The sequence below is a fragment of the Leopardus geoffroyi genome, chromosome E1 (genome assembly GCF_018350155.1).
Source record: "Leopardus geoffroyi isolate Oge1 chromosome E1, O.geoffroyi_Oge1_pat1.0, whole genome shotgun sequence".
In the NCBI taxonomy this organism is placed as follows: Eukaryota; Metazoa; Chordata; class Mammalia; order Carnivora; family Felidae; genus Leopardus; species Leopardus geoffroyi.
Genome location: NC_059330.1, coordinates 47,660,954 through 47,687,001, shown reverse-complemented (window position 1 = coordinate 47,687,001; position 26,048 = coordinate 47,660,954). Strand labels below are relative to the sequence as shown.

The 26,048-nt window shown below is 40.3% G+C and overlaps 1 protein-coding gene and 1 non-coding gene across 2 annotated transcripts in view; one reads left to right on the top strand and one right to left on the bottom strand.

Moving 5' to 3' along the window:
* Nucleotides 1-2,180: 2,180 nt before the first annotated feature.
* The window catches only part of PSMD12 (proteasome 26S subunit, non-ATPase 12), a 30,460-nt gene continuing 6,592 nt past the window's right edge, over nt 2,181-26,048 (bottom strand). The window contains exons 2-11 of the mRNA XM_045490734.1: nt 23,383-23,442; nt 23,167-23,295; nt 18,015-18,122; nt 13,777-13,881; nt 10,550-10,699; nt 10,321-10,455; nt 9,205-9,317; nt 8,345-8,519; nt 5,633-5,710; nt 2,181-4,659 (exon numbers count right to left, since the gene is read on the bottom strand). Coding sequence (XP_045346690.1) covers nt 4,450-4,659; nt 5,633-5,710; nt 8,345-8,519; nt 9,205-9,317; nt 10,321-10,455; nt 10,550-10,699; nt 13,777-13,881; nt 18,015-18,122; nt 23,167-23,295; nt 23,383-23,442 — 1,263 coding nt within the window. The 3' untranslated portion in view covers nt 2,181-4,449. The remainder of the gene's footprint in view (nt 4,660-5,632; nt 5,711-8,344; nt 8,520-9,204; nt 9,318-10,320; nt 10,456-10,549; nt 10,700-13,776; nt 13,882-18,014; nt 18,123-23,166; nt 23,296-23,382; nt 23,443-26,048) is intronic.
* Nucleotides 11,337-11,423, top strand: LOC123604725. The gene has a single exon (XR_006715458.1). It is a non-coding gene; the product is annotated as a small nucleolar RNA SNORD35 (small nucleolar RNA).

Below are 26,048 nucleotides of genomic sequence, written 5' to 3'. Positions count from 1 at the left end.
ATACAATGGAATGCTATTCAGCCATGAGAGAAACGAAGTTCTGATACATGCTACATGGACGAACCTCGAAAACATTACTCTAGGTGAAGTAAGCCAGGCGCAAAAAGGCAAATTGTAGGACTCCACTTACATGAAATATCTGGAGTAGGTGAATTCAGAGAAGCAGAAAATAGATTAGAAGCTACCAGGGGCAAGGGAAAGGGAGAGGGGGATGGGGAACGACCACCTAATAACTTCTGGTGGGGATAAAATTTCGCAAGTAGGGTCACCTGGCTGGCTCAGCCGGTAGAGCACACCACTCTTGATCTTGATCTTGGGGTTGTGAGTTTAAGCCCCATGTTGATTGTTGAGATTACTTAAAAAAAAAAAAAACAATTTAAAAAAAGATGAAGAAAGTTTTGGAAATAGATATGAATGTTGGTTGTACGTTATGAATGTAATTAATGCCACTGACTTGTATTACAACTACATAATATAAAGGTAATATACAGTGGGAAGTGAGGATCAAACAAAATCCCAGTAAGGTATAAGGAGAGATTTTTTTTTTCAATATATGAAGTTTATTGTCAAATTGGTTTCCATACAACACCCAGTGCTCATCCCAAAAGGTGCCCTCCTCAATACCCATCACCCACCCTCTCCTCCCTCCCACCCCCCATCAACCCTCAGTTTGTTCTCAGTTTTTAAGAGTCTCTTATGCTTTGGCTCTCTCCCACTCTAACCTCTTTTTTTTCCTTCCCCTCCCCCATGGGTTTCTGTTAAGTTTCTCAGGATCCACATAAGAGTGAAACCATATGGTATCTGTCTTTCTCTGTATGGCTTATTTCACTTAGCATCACACTCTCCAGTTCCATCCACGTTGCTACAAAGGGCCATATTTCATTCTTTCTCATTGCCACGTAGTACTCCATTGTGTATATAAACCACAATTTTTTTATCCATTCATCAGTTGATGGACATTTAGGCTCTTTCCATAATTTGGCTATTGTTGAGAGTGCTGCTATAAACATTGGGGTACAAGTGCCCCTATGCATCAGTACTCCTGTATCCCTTGGGTAAATTCCTAGCAGTGCTATTGCTGGGTCATAGGGTAGGTCTATTTTTAATTTTCTGAGGAACCTCCACACTGTTTTCCAGAGTGGCTGCACCAATTTGCATTCCCACCAACAGTGTATAAGGAGAGATTTTAAAAGATTAATTGGTTATGCAACAATTAAACTCAGCAAGCATTTACGTTTCTATGTAACAGAAATGATGGATAACAAGATAAACATGGTTCCCAATCTTAAGTTTTTATTTTGCGTGTATGAAAGAGAGAGAGAGAGAGAGAGAGAGAGAGAGAGAGAAAATGAACGAGTGGGGGAGGGGCAGAGAGAGATGGAGAAAGGGAGAAATTCCAAGGCTCTGCATGGTCAGCAACGCAGGGCTTGAACTCAGGAACCATTGAGATGGTGACCTGGGCTGAAATCAAGATTTGGTGGCTTAACCCACTGAACCACCCAGGAGTCCCAATTACTAATCTTACAGAGAGAAAAGAAATAGCAACATAATGAAACTTTTCCAATCCTCGATTCTTTCAACATGGTAAATACTGAGCCCCAGGTCAGGGACGTTGCTTTGTATCCACTCAGAAAGCAAGAACATCTCTCTCCATGTCCGCAGGCAAGACAACAAAACCCAGAACTTTGGATCACTAGACTCAGAAACAGCGGGCACGGGATTTAAGAGTCACGCTGCAGCATAAGCCTAACTGTACCGACGCCCATGTCCACTTAGTACTTTCTCACAAAGCCCTTTTGAAAACCCTACCATTTATGCAAGTGTTCGTCTGCGACCCCTGAGAACTTGTTACAAATGGAAGTTCTTGGGCTCTACCCCAGACCTCCTGGATCAGAAACTCGGGGGGTAGCGCCCGACCATCTGTTTTAACAAGCCCCGCCGGTGACTCCGATGCGGGCTCCACTGGAGAACCGCTGGTCAAGGGCACAATAAGGTATGGCCTGTCGTGAACCCCAGGTCAGAAAGGAGTCGGGGGGGAAAAAGCCAACCAGTTGGCGTGTAAAACATGCACAATGTTGTCCCCCGGCTTAAAAAACAGGTTTATGGAGAGGACATGATTTTGAAAGAACGAAAATCCTATGGCTTTTTGCTTTAGACGGCAAGAGAACGGAAAAAAGACGTGATCTTTAAAAGTATGAGTTTATTCTCCAGGGTTTTACACACCCACAAATCAGTGCTTTTATTGCAGCTATATCCAGGAGCCAAACACAATGTAACATACGTACTTGTTGTATCGTACATGTAACACTTGTAAGAGATAGAATGGAACAGCATGATTTTTAAAGATTAGTTTTCAATGATTCAGTAAGCATATGGAAATTGAGGATAATTACAGAAATCGGTATTGAACTCTAAAATAAAAACATAAATTATATAAAAATAAAAGGGTAAAAAGTGTTTCATTTAAAAAACAAAAACAAAAAACAGTGGCTCATCATCTCTCTGTAGCTAGTAACCTAATGAAAATGAAAAGGAGTTAAGTATTATCTTCTCCATATTTGAAACAAAGTGGTTCTGTCCTTTTCACGAACAGCCAGCTGGAAGTCTGAAATGGAAGCCAGGGTTTGGGGTTCTGAACGTCTCAAATATTTTATTGCCCTGTGTTAGCGGATTCTTCTTCGTAACACTAAGAAATTTAAGTTGCTTGGATAGGAAAAACTCAAGAACTGGATGAGCAGTTAAATTAAATGAGATCCAGTGACTGGGACACCGTTACAAATGGCACCAAATCAGAACACACAAAGAGCTTACTTCGAGGGCAAGCACGTTAAACAAAGACGAAAGAGGGTCATTTGAGAGCTTTACAACAATACATCTGGCCAAATGGCCTAGGTGTTTGCCAAGTACAAGGGTAACGAGTTAGTGAGTTAACGAGAAGCTAGATTCAAATTAGCTCCAATTTGGTTCACAAATGAACAATGCAAAATGATTTCATTTTCTATCCTTTTCATTCAGCAGAAAATTGAAACCATATTCTACCGCTAGTGTGAACTTCTGATGTTCCTGAACTTGCCACCACAGTTTTGGTTAGATTTTTAAAGATGAGTGGTAGCAGATGTTTGTCATCAATGTGACCGATACATAAATTTCCGAAGAATAGACTTGGATTTAATACTGGGTTATTACTCACAATGACTCAGCATAAATAGCAGAGGTCCCTACAATTGTCCCCAGCTCTGGATCACAGAACAGTTTAGTGACCACTAAATGAAAACAAATTATGAAAAAAATGTTATTTCCACAATGCCTTTTGTTCCCCCCTCCCTTCGTTCGGATGTTCAAAAAAGCAGACCTCCTACTTTCTTTACTTTAAGTAACCTTCTAACATTGTTTCATTGTTCTGTTTTCCCTGAAATAAATCAAATTTTTTAAAAACTTCCAAAAATTTGCTCATATTAATTGATCTCAGATGTTTCTTTTGACAGTAAAACTACTTTTGTTTACTTCTGTAAAAGAAATGTCAATACTGTGCTATTTGCTTAGAGGATGGCTGAGTCCTTCTGGATCATTTTTAAAACGTGTTAGGTTGTTATCCAGTGTTCATGTAATGGAAATAAGTTCCTACAGAGTTAATGAATTTGGAACACTAATGATGTCCATTAGACCTAGATGTGAAAGCCACGAACAAATCTTATAAAAATGACTTTGTGTGTTAACCTGTGTCAACACGACGTCACTTGATTTTGTTCAGTAACTGGTCAAGACGGGGAACGGAAAGAATCGAGCTACTGTGATAGAAACCAGTTTGACTCAAGGAAAAAAAATTAAGTCTACATTAAGTCTTTAGCTTAGCAATCACTCTCTACACTCAGTCTAGAGGCCTTTTGCCACAATACTAAAATACAAATTCTTCACAAATTACAACTCTATCCCAAATGTTCTGATATGCCCTATGTTGTTTTTGAAATTCTACTAAATAATTGATAGCTTTACAACAGAATTTCTTTTATTTAAAAAATACTTAAATCCCTATCCCACAAAATGTTCAGAAACACAGGTAACTATAGAAAGTCAATGTGCATATACTGCTTTTATTATAATAATGACGGTTGTTAGCTGAATGAGAACAAATAATAGCTAAAAAGTTTTCAAATGATAGAAAAACACATTTGGGTAAGTTATGACACAAGTTTTTGAGTACGTAGACCATAGAAATAGAAATTTTTTTTTTTTTTGCACCAATTGCAAATGCAAAGTTAACGATAAAATCAGGGAAGTGAAAGGTCAAAAGGGGCCTTAAACATAGTCACTATCTTTTAAATTTTAGACAAAGGAGCTGAGAATAGAAAAAAAAACCCCAACATATACACCATAACAGTCTTTTTTTTGTTGTTTTTAAATGACTTCCAATTTTAACTCTTTTCTAAAAGCATTAAGGGCACGGAGACCCTATTGTAGATTATGTATCATCTCCTCTTTGGCTATGAGGTGTGTAGTTTTGTTAACGAGAGACATCAGTGAGTTCAGTTTCTGAGACCAGTCATTTAATAAATTATTTGGATCCTTGGGTCTCTGGAAGTTGATAATTCCTGCCAACCTGTCTACTTTAGCAAAGATGGTCTTGTTAACTACTAGATTCGAAAGAAAAGCTTCTGACTCCTGCAAGAGAGAAAGACAAATTGGATTAAGACACGATAATTAAAAAAAAAAAAAAAAAAAAAAAAAAGCAAAAAAAAGAGCGTAATTACAGAAAATAATTTAAGGAAAAATTTAAGGAAAGCATTTTCTGTCTTTAAAAAAAAAAATGTTTATTTTTGAGAGAGACAGAATGTGAGCGGGGGAGGGGCAGAGACAGAGGGAGACACAGAATCCAAAGCAGGCTTCCTATAGTAACATATTTATTTTACTGCGAGTCTAGGAAATGTCTGCTCTTGGTCTACAATGGTCCCCCCCAGCACATTATGCAGTTAATTTGTTTCCAGAAACACTGGGTTACTATATATGCCCTGTCACTTGGCAGCTATGTAACTAAGGACAAGGCACTTTACTTCTAAGGACTCTGGTCCTCGTGGTCCAGAAATGTGAGGAGCTAATGAGCCAACCAACGATCAAGCCTTTGGCCTCTAACATCCATGATTCCTCTTTTTTAGCTAAACTGGAAAACACTATGCGATGACAGAAATGGCTTTTAGCTCACATCACTTAACTCCTATCTCTGTGGTGGGTGAACATTCCAGCAACAGGAACTCAGGCCTGAACGTAACACTCTTCTAATGTGACCTGGGCCCTTGGCAGGGGGGCTGCAGCAAAGTCTCCGTCACAGTTTACATCTCTATGGTTATTTCTGGGAACCCAGACATATTTATGACGGAAATATAAACCCCAGGCAAATGAATCAATGTAAAACTGCCATATTTAAGAGAAGATTTTAACTAGGACATAATATTAATGTAATTATAAACTTGGTGTTTAGGCTATTTTTTGATCCTCAAGATAGCCTGGAGAAACCTTCTGCCACCTAAGCTTAAAACTAAATAATGAAACAAAACTGATTTTCTCATTTGATTTTTGTAAGTCAGCTGATATTCAAAATGACTGGCTACAAACAGCTCATGCAACATTTACCACTTACATCAACAGACAGATCGAGAAGCTGGGCCATCCTCGTCATTGTTATCCTCGTGTAATACTTGGCCATTATTCTAATATTCTGGGGAGAGAACAGAGGGCATATGAAGGATGGGTAACAGTTGTCGATAAAGCTAACAGCCCATTTGTTTTCATTTCCAAACAGGTTTAGTTAAAATGTCGGATTCAGAGCTTTTGTTTCTCTATAGCCCACCACGGTTCTAAAGTTCAACAACAAAGTAAAAAATTTAGGTATTTTGACTACTGTAGTTATTTGGAAGTTATTCTGAATACTCTCCACAACTTTTTTAAAGCTTATTTATCTATCTATCTATCTATTTATTTATTTAGAGAGAGACAGAGATAGCATAAGCATGGAGGCACAGAGAGAGAGGGAAAATCCCCAGCAGCCTTCACACTGCCAGTGCAGGGCCTGACGCGGGGATCAAACTCATGAAACCGTGAGACCATGTACGACCTGAGCCAAAATCAAGAGTCAGATGCTTAAGCGACTGAGCCACCAGTCGCCCCTACTCTCTCCAACTCTCTTTAAATATATATAGTCAAGGGCTGCCTGGGTGGCTCAGTCAGTTGAACATCTGACTCGTGATTTCAGCTCAGGTCATGATGCCAGGGTCGTGGGATCAAGCCCCGCATTGGGCTCTGTGCTGTGTGGAGCCTTCTTGAGATTCTCTTTCTCTCTCTGGACCTCTCCCCTGCTCATGCACGTGCTCGCTCACTCTCTAAAATAAAAAAAAATAGAATCTATTAAAAATACATATATGTGGTCAAAACCTAGGCTTAACTAAAACAATGGTTAAAAACTATAACGATACTAAACTATTTTTGCTAAATGCAAGAATCTAAAGTTAAACTTTCCTAATTATGACACAGATGTTTAAATGGCTCAGATTCAAAAAGTGATCGAGAGTATCTCAAAACACCACATTATCATAACTGTTGAAAGGTAACTTGAAATTAAATGTCCCAATTTTCACTGGAAATGGTGCTCAAGTTAGAGACTTCCCTTTATTATTATGTTATTAACAAAACAACAGCATTCACAGGGAAAATGGGGAACAGTGGGAAGAAAAATGAATGGATCTTTGAAGAAGCCGTGTCTTCTCCCGTCTCTGTTAGGGTCCAGGGCCACACCAGCTTCTTAGGAAGCAGGGGAATCATTCTGGACCCCTCTTCCTTCATAACTTTCAATTTAATCAGTGACCAAATTCGATTGATTTTCTTTCTTAAAATATTTCCACCTCATCCATTCTTCAATCCTCAGCTACTGCTTTGGCTGGAGCCCAAAGGAGCCCTCGCTTCGTCTTCTCAGTTCCATTGTGGTCCCTCTCCAAACACATTCTCCACGCTTACTGCTAGAGGGCTCTGTGTCAGATATGGGCCTGGTCACTGTCCTCTCGGTTTCCACGACTGGAGTATATACACCTTGTTACGTTCCAGACCCTTACCATATCTCCAACTTCCTTCCTGGCTCAGCCCTGTTCTTGGAGGCCCTAAGGTTCCCCTGCTGGTCGGTGTCTCCATGCCTTTGCTCAGACTATCCCACCTGCACGCTAACCTGGTTCTCTTCTTACAAATCTTCCCTCCTGTGTCAATTAACCGCGGCTCTTGCCTGACTGCTCTTTCAGGCAGAACCAATCAACTTTCTCCTCATGCTCTACTCCATTCGATATATACTTGTACCCTAATATCTGTAACATTTTTTTAAAGTTTATTTATTTGTATTCTGAGAGAAAGCAAGAGCGTGTGCATGTCCACGAACGGGGGAGGGGCAGAGGGAGAGAGAGAGAATCCCAAGCAGGCTCCACGCTGTCTGCAAAGAGCCCCATGCGGGGTGAACTCCCAAACTGCAAGGACATGACCTGAGCCGAAATCAAGGGTCGAACGCTTTACCAACTGAGCCACCCGGGTGCCCCTGTAACGCTTTTATTTATAAATGCATCTTTCCTATGATTTCTTTTTAAGCTCTCTGAAAGCAGGGCCCAAGTCTTCCTTTCCCACATGCCTCAGCACTTTGAACAGTGTCTGACACACAGAAGGCTCAATAGGATGTTATATGAATGAATGCTGAGCTAATTCAATTTGTAGTGACACCAAGATCAAAGGTCAGGTTTAAGACCTGTTACCCATTCTCCAAACTACCAAGCGAGTATCAGATGGAAAACACTCCTTTCACCCACAACTACCCCCCACATTCTTAAGAATTTCCTGCTGGTTTATATGCCGTAAAATTTTGGATTCTCGAGAGGTCCCCACAAAATAAGCATGCTAAAACATAGTTTTCTGAGAAGCCAAAAATGGGGGAATGTGTTGGGGGGGGGGTGGGGGAAGAGGGAGTAAGAGGGAGGTGATAAATTCTGATGTGCTTTGGGAAAATATGCAATAAACATTTAAATAACAAATTTACATCTCTACTACATTGGGAATAGCCTCCCTACCTCCAAAAAATCCTAAAGCAAAGAACTAAAGACATAACCTCCAAAGAAACATTGGACTATCGAACTTAAAAATCAAAGTTTATGCTCAACTTTATTTCCAGGTTGGCAACTCTGTCATGCCTTTTTTTTTCTTCACTATTTATTTTTTTCGGCCATCTCTATGCCCAACATGGGGCTCGAACGCATGACCCCGAGATCAAGAGTCGCACACTCTTCTGACTGAGCCAGGTGCCCCATCCACCATGCCAGATTCTTACATGTTCAACGACTCTGTTCTTCAGGTCTTTCCACCTTCTTTCACCTTCCTCCGTAGAACCAAACACATCAGTTGCCGGACTCTCGGGAGACCCTTTCCTTAATTCCAGTCCATAGTCTTCAACAAGCGTGGACCAGCGCATCAGCTCCATTGTGGTAAAAAGCTTTAAAAGATCCCTGTAAATTGTATAAAACTTAATATTCCCAATCTGTAAAAATTGTTTTATCTAACATAACAGCAAATGTTTAAAAACTGTCAAAGACTGTACTTGTAAAATCTCTACACTCAATGGGGACTCAAAGTTAGGACTCTGAGATCAAGAGTCACACACTCTTCCGACTGAGCCAGCCAGGAGCCCCTGATTATTATTTATTTTGCCTACTTTACTATCATTTTTTCCATAGTAATTCTGAACGGAGCATTCCCCTACTTAACATTCTATCCCCTACTGCAACATATTTGCCAATCTCTGGAATAATTAATGTAAACTTACTAATGAGGCAGATAAAAGAAAAAAACAGCTTTTAAATAAAAGCCCACTGTGCTTATGAAGCGTGTGCCTGTTTCATATAGTATGTACTTCTGAAAATCACGAAGCCCCAAATTACTAAAACTTTATCAAATGGTTAATTAACCAAAAGCTGCTAAAGTGAGCTTGAAATGCAACTTCTACTTGATAAGTGGTTTAGAACGAAGAGTGTAATTTTGAATACAGCGCGAAAACACATTTCGCTATTTTATGAACTCTAGCTTTATTCGCCAATACAATCTATCAGCAACCAAGTAAGAAGGTGCACACTTAGATTAACCAATTTTCTTTCATGATGGTGTTTCTGCTACTTTAGCTATAAACGTACTTACTTGTATTTAGGAATTTCTTCTAACTTCTTGTCGCCACTTATTCGGTGAACCAAATCTGACTGTTCATTGTCAAAAGGAGCCAAGATCACATAGAGGACAACACTTTTCAGAGCCTAGAAATGTTTTATAACACAATGGATTATATGTAAGCTTAGAAACAAAATGGAAACTTTGGCAGGAACTAAAAAAAACACAAGAGAATTGTCTATATTCATGTTTGATATTGTACTCAAAAGTCTTAGGGAATAAACACCCTACCAAGCTGATCTTTACACAGTGGCTTTCTGTCATAAGTTTTTCTGGAGCAATTACGTAAATCCTCGCTAATCTGAATTACTCTCTGGGCCGACATCTTTTTCACTGACAAATGTATAAAGAAAAAGTTCTTATAACAACTTAGCAGCACAAATGTGGAATATACCTATCAACTATTTGAAATAGTATTGTGAAATAATTTTCCAAAGTAATGCCAGGTCTTTGCTTGTAACCTTATTAGCAAGTGACCTGCTATACATATTTACTTTCATTTATTTTATTTTTAACTTTTAAAAATATTTATTTTTGAGAGAGAGAAAGAGTATGAACAGGGGAGGGTGAGAGAGAGGGAGACACAGAACTCAAAGAGGCTCCAGGCTCTGTGCCGTTGGCACCGAACCTGACACAGGGCTCCAACCCACAAGCCGCAAGATCACGACCTGAGCCGAAATTGAACGCTCGAACCCACGAGTCTTGAGATCATGACCTAAGCCGAAGTCGAATGCTGAACTGATTTGAGCCACCCAGTTGCCCTGTATTTTAAGTAATCTCTATACCCAACATGGGGCTTGAGCTCACAACCTCAAGGATCAAGAGTTGCATGCTCTACCGACTGAGCCATCCAGGTGCCGCTATACACACTTTAAATAGCAAACCTACATTCTTCAAAAGTGACAAAGAACTTAAGAGTATCGCCACAATTTGTTTGAATCAGTAAAGATAAACTGAATTGTCAACACACTGAATAGAAAGCAGCACCATACAACTGCTTACGATTACTGAAGTTAAACTTATTTCAAAATAAAAATTGCAAATTCTTCCTAATAAGTATTGACGTCCAGTGTAAGAATATATTCTTACCTGTTGCCACTTTTCACTTTCTGCCTGTATACAGGGAGTATCATATATTGCTCTGTAGTGCTTACAAATAGACAAATAGGATCCCTCATGTTGATCCAGCTGAATCATTAAGTTATAATATTTCAACTTTAATTTCTGGAAAAAAAAAAGTTGATAAAATAAATTGGGGCTTATGGTTTTTTCCCCCAAATACTCCTATAGTAAACTTGTAGTTAAGAGATATGCTTACCTCTGTATTTTCTTCCTGGAAAAATTTGGTGTTTATTTTCTTGCTGATGATTTGTGTACGAATGTAATCCTTCACAGCTAGACAGAGCCTCATCTGCTCCAAGATAAACTCCACTCGCTCTTTCTTTTCCATTGATCCGTAGGTTTCCACCTAGTAAAGTCCCCAAATAAGTTTATATTTGTTAATTTTTAAAAACTGCAAAGTTAAATGTATTAAAACATTCACGCCTGTCCAATAACAAGAAACTTCTCGCACACTGACAGAGTACTGATGATGATCTAAAAAGCTGGTTTCCTCCAGGAAATTACAATTTTAAAAAATATATAGTAAATGGCTATTTTTTCTTCTGGTATAAAAAGTTCTGTGAATTTTCGCCTACGTAGTTAACAATAGTAGAACTATGTAGTTAACCTATGTAGTTTAATCACCATCACAATCAAGATACAGGACAGTTCTTTCAGCCCCAAATACTCCCACGTGCTACCCCCTTTACAGTCACGTAGTTCCCCCACTTTGAACCCTCGACAGCCAATGATTCTGAAACAACAGGTCCATTCCTTTTTACGGCCACGAAGTGTTCCACTGTGTGGAGGAACCAGTTTATCCACTCTCCGGCTGAAGGACAGCTGGGCCGTTTCCAACCTGTGCCCATCACTAACAAGACTACCCTGAACATCAGTGGACAGGTTGAGTGTGAACTTAAGTTTTCATTTCTCTTGGGCACAAGAAGCGGGACCGCTCGGTCGTCTGGCAAGCATACGTTCAGCTTCATAAGAAACTGCCAAACTGCAGACGGTGGCCCTTTCTCACGATGGTCTGTGGATGGCACTGTGGCCAGCGCCGATAATGCCAATGGCTCAGCCGATGCCAGGAAAAAAAAAAAAAGAAAAAAGGAAACTGCCAAACTGTTTCCCAGAGTGACTGCACCATTTCTCATTCCCATCAGCAACGGATGAGAGTTCTCATCACTTCGCATCCCTGCCAGCGCTTGGTATTGTATTTTTTTTTCTGAGCTGTTCTAATACGCGTGTAGGGATATCTCACTGTGGTTTTAATTTGCGTTTTCCTCATGGCTAGTGAGGAAATTACAATTCTGAACCCAAAATATGATGCCACTTGCAGGCTATTTATATAATAAAAAAATTAAGGAAAAAAAGAGGTTCTAGCCTTTTTATAATTCGGGTAACAAGGCTGACATGACTCCAAACGGATGCAGGATGTACAGTTACAGTCAATATGCAACAGATACAACATAGAAAACCAGGTATGTCAAATACTATAAAAACATTTTTAATACTTGGTACACACATATTGCAAATTAATTTATAAAATGTAGAATAACAAAGTAAAATGAAGTAAGGCTATTATTATTAGGTCTGAAAAGGTTTTTCATGGTCTTTGTAATTTTTTTATTAAAGAAAATAAAAACGTATACACTGATGAATGTATGGATGCAAAATGAAACCATCGATGTTCCATTTATGTATGTTCACTCACTCTGCATGTGTCAAGTATTTTGAAGCAAATTTCAGGTAACATCTTACATTTATTTCAGTATGTACTTCTAAAAGAGAAACTGAAAAAAAAATGATCATACCTAAAAATTTCTTAGATCACTAAATATCTAGTCAGTCCTCAATATCTCATTTAATTAAATCAGAATCCAAATAAGGCTTATACTTTGCAAGTGGTAGGTAAGTTTCTTTTAGCCTTGCCATTTATTTATTGACAAAATCAAGCCAATCATCCTACAGTTTCCTGGAGTCTAAATTACACTGATTGCATCCCTGTGGTATCATTTAATAAGCTCCTCTGTCCCCAGTGTATCTTGTAAACTGGTAGTTAAACCTAGAAGCTTTATATAATTGAGGTGATTTTTTCTGGCAAGAATATTTCAGAGGATGTTAAATTGTGGGGCACATAATCCTCCTGGTTGAAAGACAAAACTATAGAGATGGTAGAAAGATCAGTGGTTGCCAGGGGGTGGGGGAGTGGAGAGAGGGAGGAATAGTTAGAGCATAGAGAATTTTTAGGGCAGTGAACTATTTTGTATGGTACTACACTGATAAACACACGTCATTAGACATTTGTCAAAATCCACAGAATGTACAATATCGAGAGTGAACCTTAAGGCAAACTATAGACTTTGGGTGATCACGTGTTGACACAGGTTCATCAACCGTAACTAACGAACCACTCTGGTTCGAGATGCTGGCAGGAGGGGAAGTGGTGCGTGTGTATGTGTGGGTGTGGGGGGGATGGTGCTTCGGGGGCTATATGGGCACTCTCTGTACTTGCCACTCAGCTTTGTTGTGAACCTAAAACTGCTCCAAAAAATACAGTCTTTTAATTAAAAAGAAGAAAAGAAGTCTGAAGTCAAACAGAACTAGTATGAATCTGAACTCTACCAATTCTTGGCAGTGACTTTAGGCACATTACTTAATCCTTTTAAATTTCAGTTTCCTTGGCAGAAAAATGGGGATAGAAATAGTGTCGTGTGTGAACATTAAATAAGATAAAGTGTATAGAGAACTCAAGACATGCTTTAAAAAAAAAAGAACACAGACAACGCAGAGCACACAAGATCCTCTCAGTATTATGGTTCCCCTTCCTTTGGCCACAATGGCACATGACTGAAAAACCAGAATAAGCAATTTAACTTACTGGGGAAACCTTGATGGGCCAAAATTATAAACAAAATTTTGAGTGTAGTTCAGGTACATTTTTTTTATTAGGGAGTCTATGGCTTTTCTCAGATTTCTTAGCTCTTTGCTATCTCATTTTAAGATCTCTCCTAAAAATCTGTCCTGAAACATAGCAAATTATGATGCAATTTGTCTTTGTTAAACCAATTTAGTCTAGAAATTGACCAACAATCAAGTATTCATTTAAAACGAAGCTGATGATTAACAGCAAATCCCTAACGCATCAGTAAACAGTACATGAATTACTGATTTAAGTTCTAAAGAGGATGAAAATGTTAAAATAATAGCACACATCAAGACTGATTCATTGCTTCTAACTTTTCTTCACAACTTTTTTTAGCAGTTTTAGCAGGGACCATAATGACATAATTTTCAGGTACTTGAATAACCTCACCCTCCACTGCCCTCACCCTCAACCTTGGTAGTTGTGAAGAAGTGACCAGGTGCCAAAATAAGATCTATCTACAAGAAACACTGCCGACTAAATATCAGGATTTTCACATTCTAAATACAACTCCTTACCTGTAACTCTTGTAAAATGGAGGCTGCCTCTTTCACATCACCATTTTGTTCTTTTATGGTTGCTAATGTTTTAGTCAGTCGAGCACGCTCAATTTCAACATAAATCTACAAATATGAGAAATCTGTATTATGAAAATTCTCAGACGTGTATTAAAAGTTTTTTAATTGTTTATTTTTTTATTTAAAAAAATTTTTATTTTTTAACGTTTATTTATTTTTGAGACAGAGAGAGACACAGCATGAACGGGGGAGGGGCAGAGAGAGAGGGAGACACAGAATCAGAAGCAGGCTCCAGGCTCTGAGCCATCAGCCCAGAGCCCAATGCGGGGCTCGAACTCGCGGACCGCGAGATCGTGACCTGAGCTGAAGTCGGACGCCTAACCGACTGAGCCACCCAGGAGCCCCTAAATGTTTATTTTTGAGAGTGAGCAAGCACACGAGCAGGGGAGGGGTGGAGAGAGAGACTGAAACGGCGAATCCCAAGTGGGCTCCGTGCTGTCAGTGCAGAGCCTAACGCGGGACTGGAACTCATGAACCATGAGCCAAAATCAAGAGTTGGACACTTAACCAACTGATCCACCCAGGTGCCCCCAGTTTTGAGAGAGAACAAGCGAGTGAGGCAGAGGGGCAGAGGGAAAGAGAGAAAGTTCAAGCAGGCTCCAAGCGCAGGGCAAAGCTAGATGCAGGGCTTGATCCATGACCCTGGGATCTTCACCTGAGTGGGTGAAAACCAAGAGTGGGATACTCAAGGGGCACCTGCGTGGCTCAGTCAGTTGGGCATCCAACTTTGGCTCAGGTCATGATCTCGCAGTTCATGTGCTGACAGCTCAGGGCCTGGAGCCTGCTTTGGATTCTGTGCCTCCCTCTGTCTCTGCCCCTCTCCTGTTCACGCTGTCTCTCTCTCTCAAAAATAAACAAACACCAAAAAACACTATAAAAAAAAAAAAAAAAAGTGGGATGCTCAACTGACCGAGCCACTGAGGTGCCCCAAAATGTGTTAAATTTGTGTGTGTGTGTGTTAAAATTTTAAAGGTAGAATTGAACTATTATTCAAACCAAGCCTAATAGTATTTATCATCCAGTTATGGTGCACTTTATCCTCCATGTACAAATACAGCTGTGTGATTTTACATCTCACAATCACATAATTTTTTAAGAAAATGTTTCTACAAAACATTATCCATATTTTGTAGCTTTACTTTGAGAACCTAAATATGAAATCCTTGTGTTTAATGAGTAACAGAACCACATGCTACATTAAATAGCACAGAAAATAGAACAGTGCCTTTAAAAGAATTATTTGAGGGGCGCCTGATTGGCTCAGTCAGTAGAGTATGCAACTCTTGACCTTGGGGTCATAAGTTCAAGCCCCATGTTGGGCATAGAGCTGACTTAAAAAAAAAATAATAATAATAAGATAAAAATATCTGATCTTAAGTATTAAAGTTATGAGCATTTTTTGCAGCTATGTAATGTTAGATGATATAATTTCCAACAAATTAAACATAAAAAATAGAACTATAGCCTAATCGGGGCACCTGGGTGGCTCAGTCAGTTGAGTGTCCAACTTCAGCTCAGGTCATGATCTCACGGTTGGTGACTTCGAGCCCTATGTTGGGCCCTGTGCGGACAGCTCAGAGTCTGGAGCCTGCCTCAGATTCTGTGTCTCCCCCTCTCTCTGCCCCTCCCCCGCTCACACTCCATCTCTCTCTGCCTCTGAAAAATGAATAAACCTAACAAAAAAAATTTTTTTTTAAAGAACTATAGCCTAATCAAGTCTAGGGAACTAATTTTCATGTTTGGGCTTGCTTGTCCCTTCAGCCTTTGCTTTGCAGTAACCCTTTTTCCCACTCTACCCCCAAAAACCTTAATCTCCAAGAATAACAAACTACTTCCACTTTCCTAAATGTTCCATGTGTTTCTTACTTTGACATATTTGTATAGAATTTCCCCTATGTCTAAACTGCCGTTCTCCCTATGCCCCTACCCCCTGTGAATTTCTATTCTTCTTCTTTTTTTTTTAAATAAAGTGTATTTACGTTGAGAGACACAGAGAGCGTACAAGTGGAGGAAGGACAGAGAGAGAAAAAAGGAGAGAATTCCAAGCAGGCACCACGCAGAGCCCTTATGTGGGCTTGATCCCACGAACCATGGGGTCGTGACCTGAGCTGAAATCAAGAGTTGGATAGTCAACTGACTCAGTCACCCAGGTGCCCCAAATTTCTATTCGTTCTTTTTTTAAAAAAACTTTATTTAAAAAAATATTTTTTTTTAACGTTTGTTTTTGAGACACAAAGAGCACTAGCAAGAGAGGGGCAGAGAGAAAGTGAGACACAGAATCTGAAGCAGGCTCCAGGCTCTGAGCTTGTCAGCACAGAGTCCGACGCGGGGCTCAAACTCACACAGTGAGAGATCACGACCTGAGCTGAAGTCAGATGCTTACCTGACTGTGCCACCCAGGCGCCCCAAAAACGTTATTTATTTTGAAAAAGAGAGAGAGTGCACACGAGTGTGGGTGGGGCAGACAGAGAAGGGGAGAGAGAGAGAGACTCCCAAGCAAGTTCCACACTGTCAACACAGAGCCCGACGTGGGGCATGAACTCATGAACTGTGAAATCACGACCCGAGCTGAAATCAAGAGTTGGGCGCTTAACTGAGCCACCCAGGCGCCCCAAATTTCTATTCATTCTTAAAAAGCCAGCTCAGGGGCGCCTGGGTGGCTCAGTCGGTTGGGCGTCCGACTTCAGCTCAGGTCACGACTTCAGATCAGGTCACCGTCAGTGAGTTCGAGCCCCGCGTCGGTCTCTGGGCTGATGGCTCAGAGCCTGGAGCCTGCTTCTGATTCTGTGTCTCCCTCTCTCTCTGCCCCTCCCCCGTTCATGCTCTGTCTCTTTCTGTCTCAAAAATAAATAAACGTTAAAAAAATTTTTTTTTAAATAAATAAATAAATAAATAAAAATAAAAAAATAAAAAAATAAAAAGCCAGCTCAGCCATCACACCCTGCCTCTGTGACATGGGAACGGCAGACCCACTGCCACTGTCGAGACACAGCGCAGTGACTATTTTTCTGATGGATCTCTTTGCGGTGGTAAAGAACAGCGTCATGTTCATTCTGGATCTAGCACAACACAAGTGCTCAATAAACATTTACTGAACTGATGGGACAGTCAAACCAAGACCCAAGAAGTTAAACATAAGCTAAAGTTTTGTCCTCAAATCACAAATATCTGTCCAGAAAAAAACATATTTACCTCAGTCACCATTTTATACTTGCTGTTTTTAAAGAAACAAGATTAGGAGGAAAAAAAAAAAAAAGCATCAAAACAAATACAAACAGATTCTGGTAAGACAGTGAAAGTTTTAAAATTAAGTTTACACTGCAAATACTCAATTACTTTATTTGTTTTGAGAGCAAGCGAGCACAAGCAGGGAAGGGGCAGAGAGAGAGGGAGAGACAGGATCCCAAGCAGGCTCTGCACTGTCAGCGCTTGACACAGGGCTTAACTCATGAACCATGAGATCATGACCGAACCGAAATTCAGTCGGATGCTTAACCAAGTAAGCCAACCAGGCACCCCTGTTACTATTAATTCTTAAGTAAACTACACTCATCATGGGGCTGGAACTCAGGACTCCAAGAGTCACAAGCTCTCCCAACTGAGCCAGACATGCACCCCAATACTCTTTTATTTGTTTTGAGAGAGCGAGTACATGTGCACGTGAGCTGGGGAGGGGCAGAGAGAAAGGGAGAGAGATAACCCCAAGCAGGCTCCATACTCCCCATGGAGCTTGACGAAGAGCTCAATCTCAGGAATCATGAGATCATGATCTGAGCTGAAATCAAGAGTCAGATGCTTAACTGAGCCACCCAGGAGCCCCTCTATTAATTTAAATAGTAGAGTAAAACTGTAGCTATCCCAAGCATAGATTTCTCAAGCAGATCTAGGCCAGGGTGAAGAATTAACTTTATCTTTAATTATTGCCACATGTAAATATGGAGTAAGATCACTAATTCCCAGAAAAATCTGGATATATCAAGACTGCCACTATTTTAAATATATTCATTTGTAAATGGGAAGATACTACAAGGAAAAGTACAAAGATAATGGTTGAATCAAGGTAATGACCTATTTTGTCATCTTAAATATATACTGATCTAATGTCTGCATATCTAAATATCTCTGAACACAGATAGGATAGTAATTTCCACTATGAGTTATGCCAATGGAAAACTTACCTTGCCTTCTGTAACCATTCGCAGAGTATCAATTAATCGAAGCTTGATCGGAAGGTCTGTGATTTCCTCGACGTAAGTACAGCACTGTTGAACCATTTTTGCAACAGCCTAAAATAATAAAAACCATTCATAAGCAAGATTCATTTCTCATACAGTTAAAAAAGAAGTATTATGCCCATAACAAAACATAAGGGGTGCCTGGCTGGCTCTGTTCGCAGAGCATGCAACTCTTAATCTGATCTCTGGGTTGTGGATTCGAGTCGGGTGAAGAGGTTACTTAAAAGTAAGGGGCGGGGGCGCCTGGGTGGCGCAGTCGGTTAAGCATCCGACTTCAGCCAGGTCACGATCTCGCGGTCCGTGAGTTCGAGCCCCGCATCAGGCTCTGGGCTAATGGCTCAGAGCCTGGAGCCTGTTTCCGATTCTGTGTCTCCCTCTCTCTCTGCCCCTCCCCCGTTCATGCTCTGTCTCTCTCTGTCCCAAAAAAATAAATAAATAAACGTTGAAAAAAAAAAAAAGTAAGGGGCGCCTGGCTGGCTCAGTCAGTGGAGCGTGCAACTCTTGATCTTGGGATTATAGGTTGGAGCCTGATGTTGGGTGTAGAAATTACTTAAAAAAATAAAATCTTGGGGGCACTTGGGTGGCTCAGTTGGTTGTGTCCAACTTCAGCGCAGGTCATGATCTCATGGTTCATGAGTTGGATTCCCATATTGGGCTCTGCCCTGACAGTGTAGAGCCTTCTTGGGATTTTCTCTCTCTCCCTCCACTCCTCCCTCACTTGCTCACTCTCCCTAAATAAATAATAAACCTTAAGGAAAAAAAAAAAAAAAAAAGAATAGGTATACTTTCCATTCTGTGAAATAAATAAATACACAAATAAATAAAATCTTAAAAAAATAAAAGGGAGGGGGTGCCTGGTGCCTGGCTAGCTCAGTTGGTAGAACATGCAACTTTTTTTTTTTTAATGTTTTATTTATTTTTGAGAGAGACAGAGTGAGCAGGGAGGGGCAGAGAGAGAGGGAGGGAGATGCAGAATCTGAAGCAGGCTCCAGGCTCTGAATTGTCAGCACAAGCCTGACATGGGGCTTCAACTCACAAACCGCGAGATCATGGCCTGACTTGAAGTCAGACGCTTAACAGACTGAGCCACCCAGGTGCCCCTAGAGCATGCAACTCTTAATCTCAAGAGCCGTGAGTTCTACCCCCATGTTTGGCATAGAGCTTGCTTAAAAAAAAAAAATCAAAATGTCTCTGACAGCTACGATGTACTGAACACCCAGGAATAACGTAAAAAGGTTAGGAAAACCTCAGGTGCAAAGACTTTACCCCTCCCCACTACAAAGAGCGAACATACATGATTACATAAAAGGGGTATTTGACGATGTCTATTAGAAGGCTTCCTAGCTAGCTTTTTTGGGGCCAAACAAAAAAGCATGGAAGAAGTTGTAATAGACGAAAGGGGGAAAAAGGACAAGAGAAAAGCAGGGGTCACCAGTGGCTATGAACAGCAATGAAGCCACAGCTAGCAGATACTGTGAGTTAAGAAAGAGTCCGTAGCAGAGGCAGAGGGTTTAGCAGCCGCCCCCCACCCCCGCCGGGCCTCAGGAGGGCGGAGAAGCCACAATCATCCATACTCCCCTCAATGAAACAGGACATTGAAAGTCACAGCATCCCCTGCCCAGGTTTCTCAGATAATGTAAGTGGGTTGGATACATTTCCTCTAGCTCTAACATTCTAGGTCAGGGGTCAGCAAAACTTCTCTGTACGTTTTAGTAAACATTTACACAGTAAATATTTTAAACTTTGTGGGCAATAGGGTTTCTGCCTCAACTATTCAACTGCCTTTGTAACCTCAGAAGCTGCCAGACAATATATAACAAATGGGTGTGGCTGTGTTCCAAAAACTCTATTTACAAAGCTGGCAGGTGGGATTTGGACCCTGGCCTGTAGTTTGCAACCTCTAATATAGACTCTGAACAGCATTATCAGTTATGATAATCATTGAGAATAATAATTAGGACTCTTTGTCATAAAGAAAATGTTAAACTATATTAAATATATTTTGTTTAAGACAGCAGAAAAGTAAACAGAATATCTTGCTGTCAACTGTACCTCAATCATGCTGGGAAAAAAAAAATCCCATTGTATATCTTGCAAAGATTTCCTTAAAAAACAATATTCATGTAGTTCAGGTCAAACTTCTAATTAACTGAAAAAATGGCCATTCACAGACACACAGGAGTTCCAGAAAATAAAGGTTTTATTGTAAAACACAACTCTTTCAGCAAGGGTCTGGGACACTTTGTATCTCAAAACATGATCCTTCTGGGGCGCCTGGGTGGCTCAGTCGGTTAAGCGTCTGACTTCGGCTCAGGTCGTGATCTCGCAGTCCGTGAGTTCCAGCCCCCCATCGGGCTCTGTGCTGACAGCTCAGAGCCTGGAGCCCGTTTCAGATTCTGTGTCTCCCTCTCTCTGACCCTCCCCCGTTCATGCTCTGTCTCTCTCTGTCTCAAAAATAAACGTTAAAAAAAAAAAATTAAGGGGCACCTGGGTGGCGTAGTCGGTTAAGCGTCCGACTTCAGCCAGGTCACAATCTCACGGTGAGTTCGAGCCCCGCGTCGGGCTCTGGGCTGATGGTTCAGAGCCTGGAGCCTGTTTCCGATTCTGTGTCTCCCTCTCTCTCTGCCCCTCCCCCGTTCATGCTCTGTCTCTCTCTGTCCCAAAAATAAATAAAACGTTGAAAAAAAAAATTAAAAAAAAAAAACAACAAAAAACCATGATCCTTCCAACACTAATTATAATAATGATTTCTACAAGGGCATACAAATTAGTAATTCTAAAAGCTGTGCAAAAACTACATTAACAGAAATCAGATGGGGTAAAAGAAAAACAAACAAAACAGTTATATCAATATTCTAATGATAAGTGAACATCCTGCTGCTCTCTGAGAAAAACACAAGTCATTAGGTAAGTCATGGCAGGAGTGAGGCTTACCCCCTGGGCTCAAGTGACAGACAGTGAATTAGAAACCATTAATTTTAAGCAATCCAGAAAAGGTTATTTTAAGAAAATCATTACTTTCTAAGTCTGGTAAACCAGAAAGAAAAGCTCTAGGTAAAAAGTAATTATGGGAAAAGGAAAGAGACATTCTGAGTCCCTAAGCACCTTCCAGAGCTAAGACATAACATTGTTGTCACGGTGAAAAGGGCAGTGCCACTGCAGTCGGGGTCATCCGTCAGCCAGCTGGGAGATGGGCTCACGCTCCTCTTTCTCCGGGACGTTCCCCCCCCCCCGCCCCCCGACAAATGTGATCAAAACCCTCTCTTCCTCCTATCAGGTCTCCTAGCACCGCCGACGTTGTGTGTCACTTACTGTATACTGCTGGGAGTGTGTGTGTGGCTTAAAAAAAGGTAAAATAAAAAATAAGTCACCTTTAGGGCACTTGTTCAAGAGGTACGACACTACTATCAGGGATCATATTCTGTACTGAACCAAAGGTGACCTGGCACATTTCTTCACATTCCAAGAGTCTTACATAGAAATGTCAGTTTCTCAATCAGGAAAGGGACAGAGTTAACAGTCCCTCTACTAGTTCTGAAATGCTAGGACTCTATTAAACCTTTAGTTTAGGATACGTGCTTTGTTTGAACGGCACCAGTCCTACACAAAACACATTTTCGTTTAAGCCAGGCTACCTCAAGATGTCTAGGGAAGCAGCCCTTTCCAAATCGTCCCATAGCAAGCAAATCTCAGAAAACCAGAGGAAGGCAATGACTCATCTATGCCAGTCTCACAACCAACTCTATGATGGTCTCTGAAAGCACAGAACTGAGCAACAAAAGGCATATTTAAAGGAATTTCACATTCACATGTACGAGATTGCCTCAAATCAATGTGAATTCTTTTTTAAAAAATATTTTAAGTAACCTCTACACCCAACACGGGGCTCGAACTCACAACCCCGAGGTCAAAAGCCACACGCTCCACTGACTGAGCCAGCCAGGTGTCCCTCTATGTTAATTCTTGACAACAAATTATATGCATGTAAACTTATCTAAAAAAAGAACAACAAATTGTTTCTTGCAAAAAATAATTTAACCTACTCTATCACTAAGTTCACTCTAGCAGTAAACTAATAAAACAAGGGATTTGAACAAGAACACCCTATTTGTTTTTTGGTTCTACTACTCCCCGTTTTATAACGTCAATACCTTTATTTGAAAGCAAAAATAAAAACCCAGAAGCTACTCAGGGAACAGTACTTGAAAGATGAGATATAAATGACAAAAGTGGACTCTTTCGTACAGAGGATCATTTAAATATCTCAAGCGAAAGGGGTGCCGGCCAACTCAGTTCATAGAACACGGGGCTCTTGATGTTGGGGTCATGGGTTCAAGCCCCATGTTGGGCACGGAGTTTACTTAAAAAACAAAACAAAACAAAACAAACCTCAAGCAAAAGAACAGGGAAACAGTAAAATCTAGCTTCCCCAAAACACCAAAAGAAAACATAATCTTTAAACAAAATAAGTAGTCAAAATGTCTGAAAAACTGCCTCAAAATAAGTGAAATATTAATTGTTTAATGAAAGACATGATTAAAAAAATTTTTTTTAACCTTTGTTTATTTTTGAGATACAGACAGGCAGAGTGCGAGCAAGGGAGGGGCAGAGAGAGAGGGAGACACAGGATCTGAAGCAGGCTCCAGGCTCTTGAGCTGTCAGCACAGAGCCCAATGCAGGGCTCGAACCCACAGACCACGAGATCATGACCTGAGCCAAAGCTGGAGGCTTATCTGACTGAGCCACTCAGTTGCCCCAAAATACATGATTAAGTAAATGATAGATTATTAGCTTGATGGCTTATAACACAATCACTTAAAATAATAAATATGAAGATAGGGAGCAACACGGAAACAGAACAAAGCTGCACCAACATTCTCAGCACAATTTTGTAAAAATATGCAAATATATGAAAACTAGAAGAAAAAAAAACATAAAAGCAGCTGACATGAAAATATGGACAGAATTTTTAAAAACTGTCTAGAATGTTGTAATGCTGATTTAACAGTAATTTAAAACAGATTCACAGAAAGGTTTTCTAAATGTCCTTATTTAAATGCAAATGTATTTGTTTTATGAGCAGTCACGAACTCACTTGCTTTAATTGGCTCCGTCTTTTTGACAAAAGCATAATATTTTCATTAAGTAAATCCCATTCTTTAGCCTCATAGCACATCTTCACCACTGCAACTAGGATACGGGATGTAGACACCATATCAGAAGCCTGTAAGAATGAAAATATGCTGAGAGTCAACGGAACATTGTTAAATAGAATCAATGATAATTGAGGTTTTCACTATAATCTACTCACGGTGCGGGTCTGTTTCTCCAAAGAGAGAAGGGTTTCAATGACTTCTTGAAGTCTTCCTTCCTAAAACAAAAGATACAAACGAACAATGAAAACACTACCAGCCAAACAACAGTCTAAAATGAGAGGTTTCTGGGGCGCCTGGGTGGCGCAGTCGGTTAGGCGTCCGACTTCAGCCAGGTCACGATCTCGCGGTCCGTGAGTTCGAGCCCCGCGTCGGGCTCTGGGCTGATGGCTCAGAGCCTGGAGCCTGTTTCCGATTCTGTGTCTCCCTCTCTCTCTGCCCCTCCCCCGTTCATGCTCTGTCTCTCTCTGTCCCAAAAAGTAAATAAAAACGTTGAAAAAAATAAAAATAAAATGACACACACAAAAAAAATCCATTTTTGAGGAATTACTATTATTGTTTTGTTCCTTTCCATCGTAGTGCTTGCTTTTCCTGTGGACTCCTTAAGTCAGTGGTTTCCAACTTGGGGTCCACAAGCTATTTTTAACATTTCAAATCACCTAAGAGAAACTGAATATAGAACAATAATTTAACACCTGAGAAAAACCTCAAGTCTTTGTTTTGGATTCTAATTATCCACTCAGTGTGGGAATACCAGATTATCTTGTTCTGAATAGACTCTTAATTGGCAGTCACACCTGTCTTTAAAGAAAAAAATGGGAAAAATGAGTGATTTCTCTATGAAGTCACCATAACAAATACTTCAATACACGAAGTTCTGAGGGGCACCTGAGTGGCTCAGTCAGTTAAGCTTCTAACTCTTGATCTCGGCTCAGGTCACGATCTCACGGTTGGGGAGTTCAAACCCCGTGCTGGGCTTAGCACACTGGTAGCAGACAGCATGTTTCGGATTCTCTCTTCTTGCTCTTCCCCCTCTCGCTCTGTCTGTCTGTCTCTCTCAAAACAAATAAATAAACTTAAAACATGAAGTTTTGAGGAAAAATAAAAAGGATATCTGGTGGTAAAAAGACAAGAAACCCTGGTTTAATTTTTCAGTGACTTTTTCTTCTTTTTTTTTTTTTAAAGTAAGCTGTATGGCCAAAGTGGGGCTTGAACTCACGACCCTGAGATCATGAGTTGCAGGTTCTGCTGACTGAGCCTGCCAGGTGCCCCTAATTTTTCAATGCCTTTAAAAATAAATTGTAACTGGGGCACCTGGGTGGCTCAGTCGGTTGAGCGGCTGACCTCGGCTCAGGGCATGATCTCGCGGTCCGTGAGTTCGAGCCCCGCATCAGCCTCTGTGCTGACAGCTCGGAGCCTGGAGCCTGTTTCAGATTCTGTGTCTCTTTCTCTCTGACCCTCCCCCATTCATGCTCTGTCTCTCTCTGTCTCAAAAAGAAACGTTAAAAAAAAAAAAAAAATTTTAACTGTGCTTAAAGGAAATAAAGACCACCTGAGACTATCCATACATGCTATACCAAAGGTCATGCCTTTAAGCAGATACTGATCCAAATGGAATATACCCCTTTTGGTCAACTGATAATGACCTCCATCTCATATGCAAAAACAAAATATTCCCCCTGGGGCGCACATTAGGAAACAGGAGTAACAAAATCCAAATCATATAAACCTAAATGATAATACACCAGGACTAAAATAAGCCATCCTATTAGAAACCACACATTTTAATAAAAACAAAACCAGCCCACAGCAAAAAAAATTACAAGTATTTAAGATACTGGTATTAATAACAATGAATGAATCAAAAGTGATGAGGATTTTATTTTGAAATTGTTTTTCTAACTATAAATGAAAAAAAAATAAGTTTATTTATTTTGAGAGAGAGAGAGCGCGCGTGCCTGTGCAGGACAGCAGGGCAGGGACAGAGAGAGAGACAATCCCAAGCAGGCTCCGGGCTGTCAGTGTGGGGGGGAAGGGGGGCTCCAATTCACGTACTGTGAGATTCAGAACTGAGCCAAAATCAAGAGGTGGATGCTTAACCGATTGAGCCTTTTTTTAAGATTTTATTTTTAGGTAATCTCTACACCCAACATGGGCTCGAACTCACAACCCTGAGATCAAGAGCCACGTGCTCCACCAACTGAGCCAGCCAGGAGCCCCAGAACTTTTTTTTATTTTAATGACATTCATGGACAGTACATGAGTACTACTCTTTTACTGATCAAAGAAAGTAATTAAACAGTTTTTGAATTAAGGACACAAATAATGTTTGGATTTTTCAAAATACTTTCTATATTTTCCAAAATAACGTTTAAACTATGAATTTTCTATGGAGTACAGATTATGATCTGTATGGTCATTGTTTGAATTTTCTTTAACTCTGAAATATATGATTACTGTAATTAAATCTGAAACAGGATGACTAGTGTTGTAACAACGTTTCCTATGCAAAGGAGAGCATCAGTTCTGAAAACTCTACGGATTCACGTGTACAATAAAGGCTAACTAAATGCCCATCAGAGGAAAAGAACAAAGAACAAATCCATAAATTCTCCAAAGTTAAAAGCTAATAAATCATAGAAGATCAAAGAATCTCAGAACTTAAAGACTGCCACAGAGTATTTAATCCAATCAACTCATTTTAGATTTTTTTTTCACGTTCATTTATTTTTGAGAGAGAGAGATAGACTGTGAGCAGCAAAGATGTAGAGAGAGAGAGGAAGACACAGAATCCGAAGCAGGCTCCAGGCTCTGTGCTGTCAGC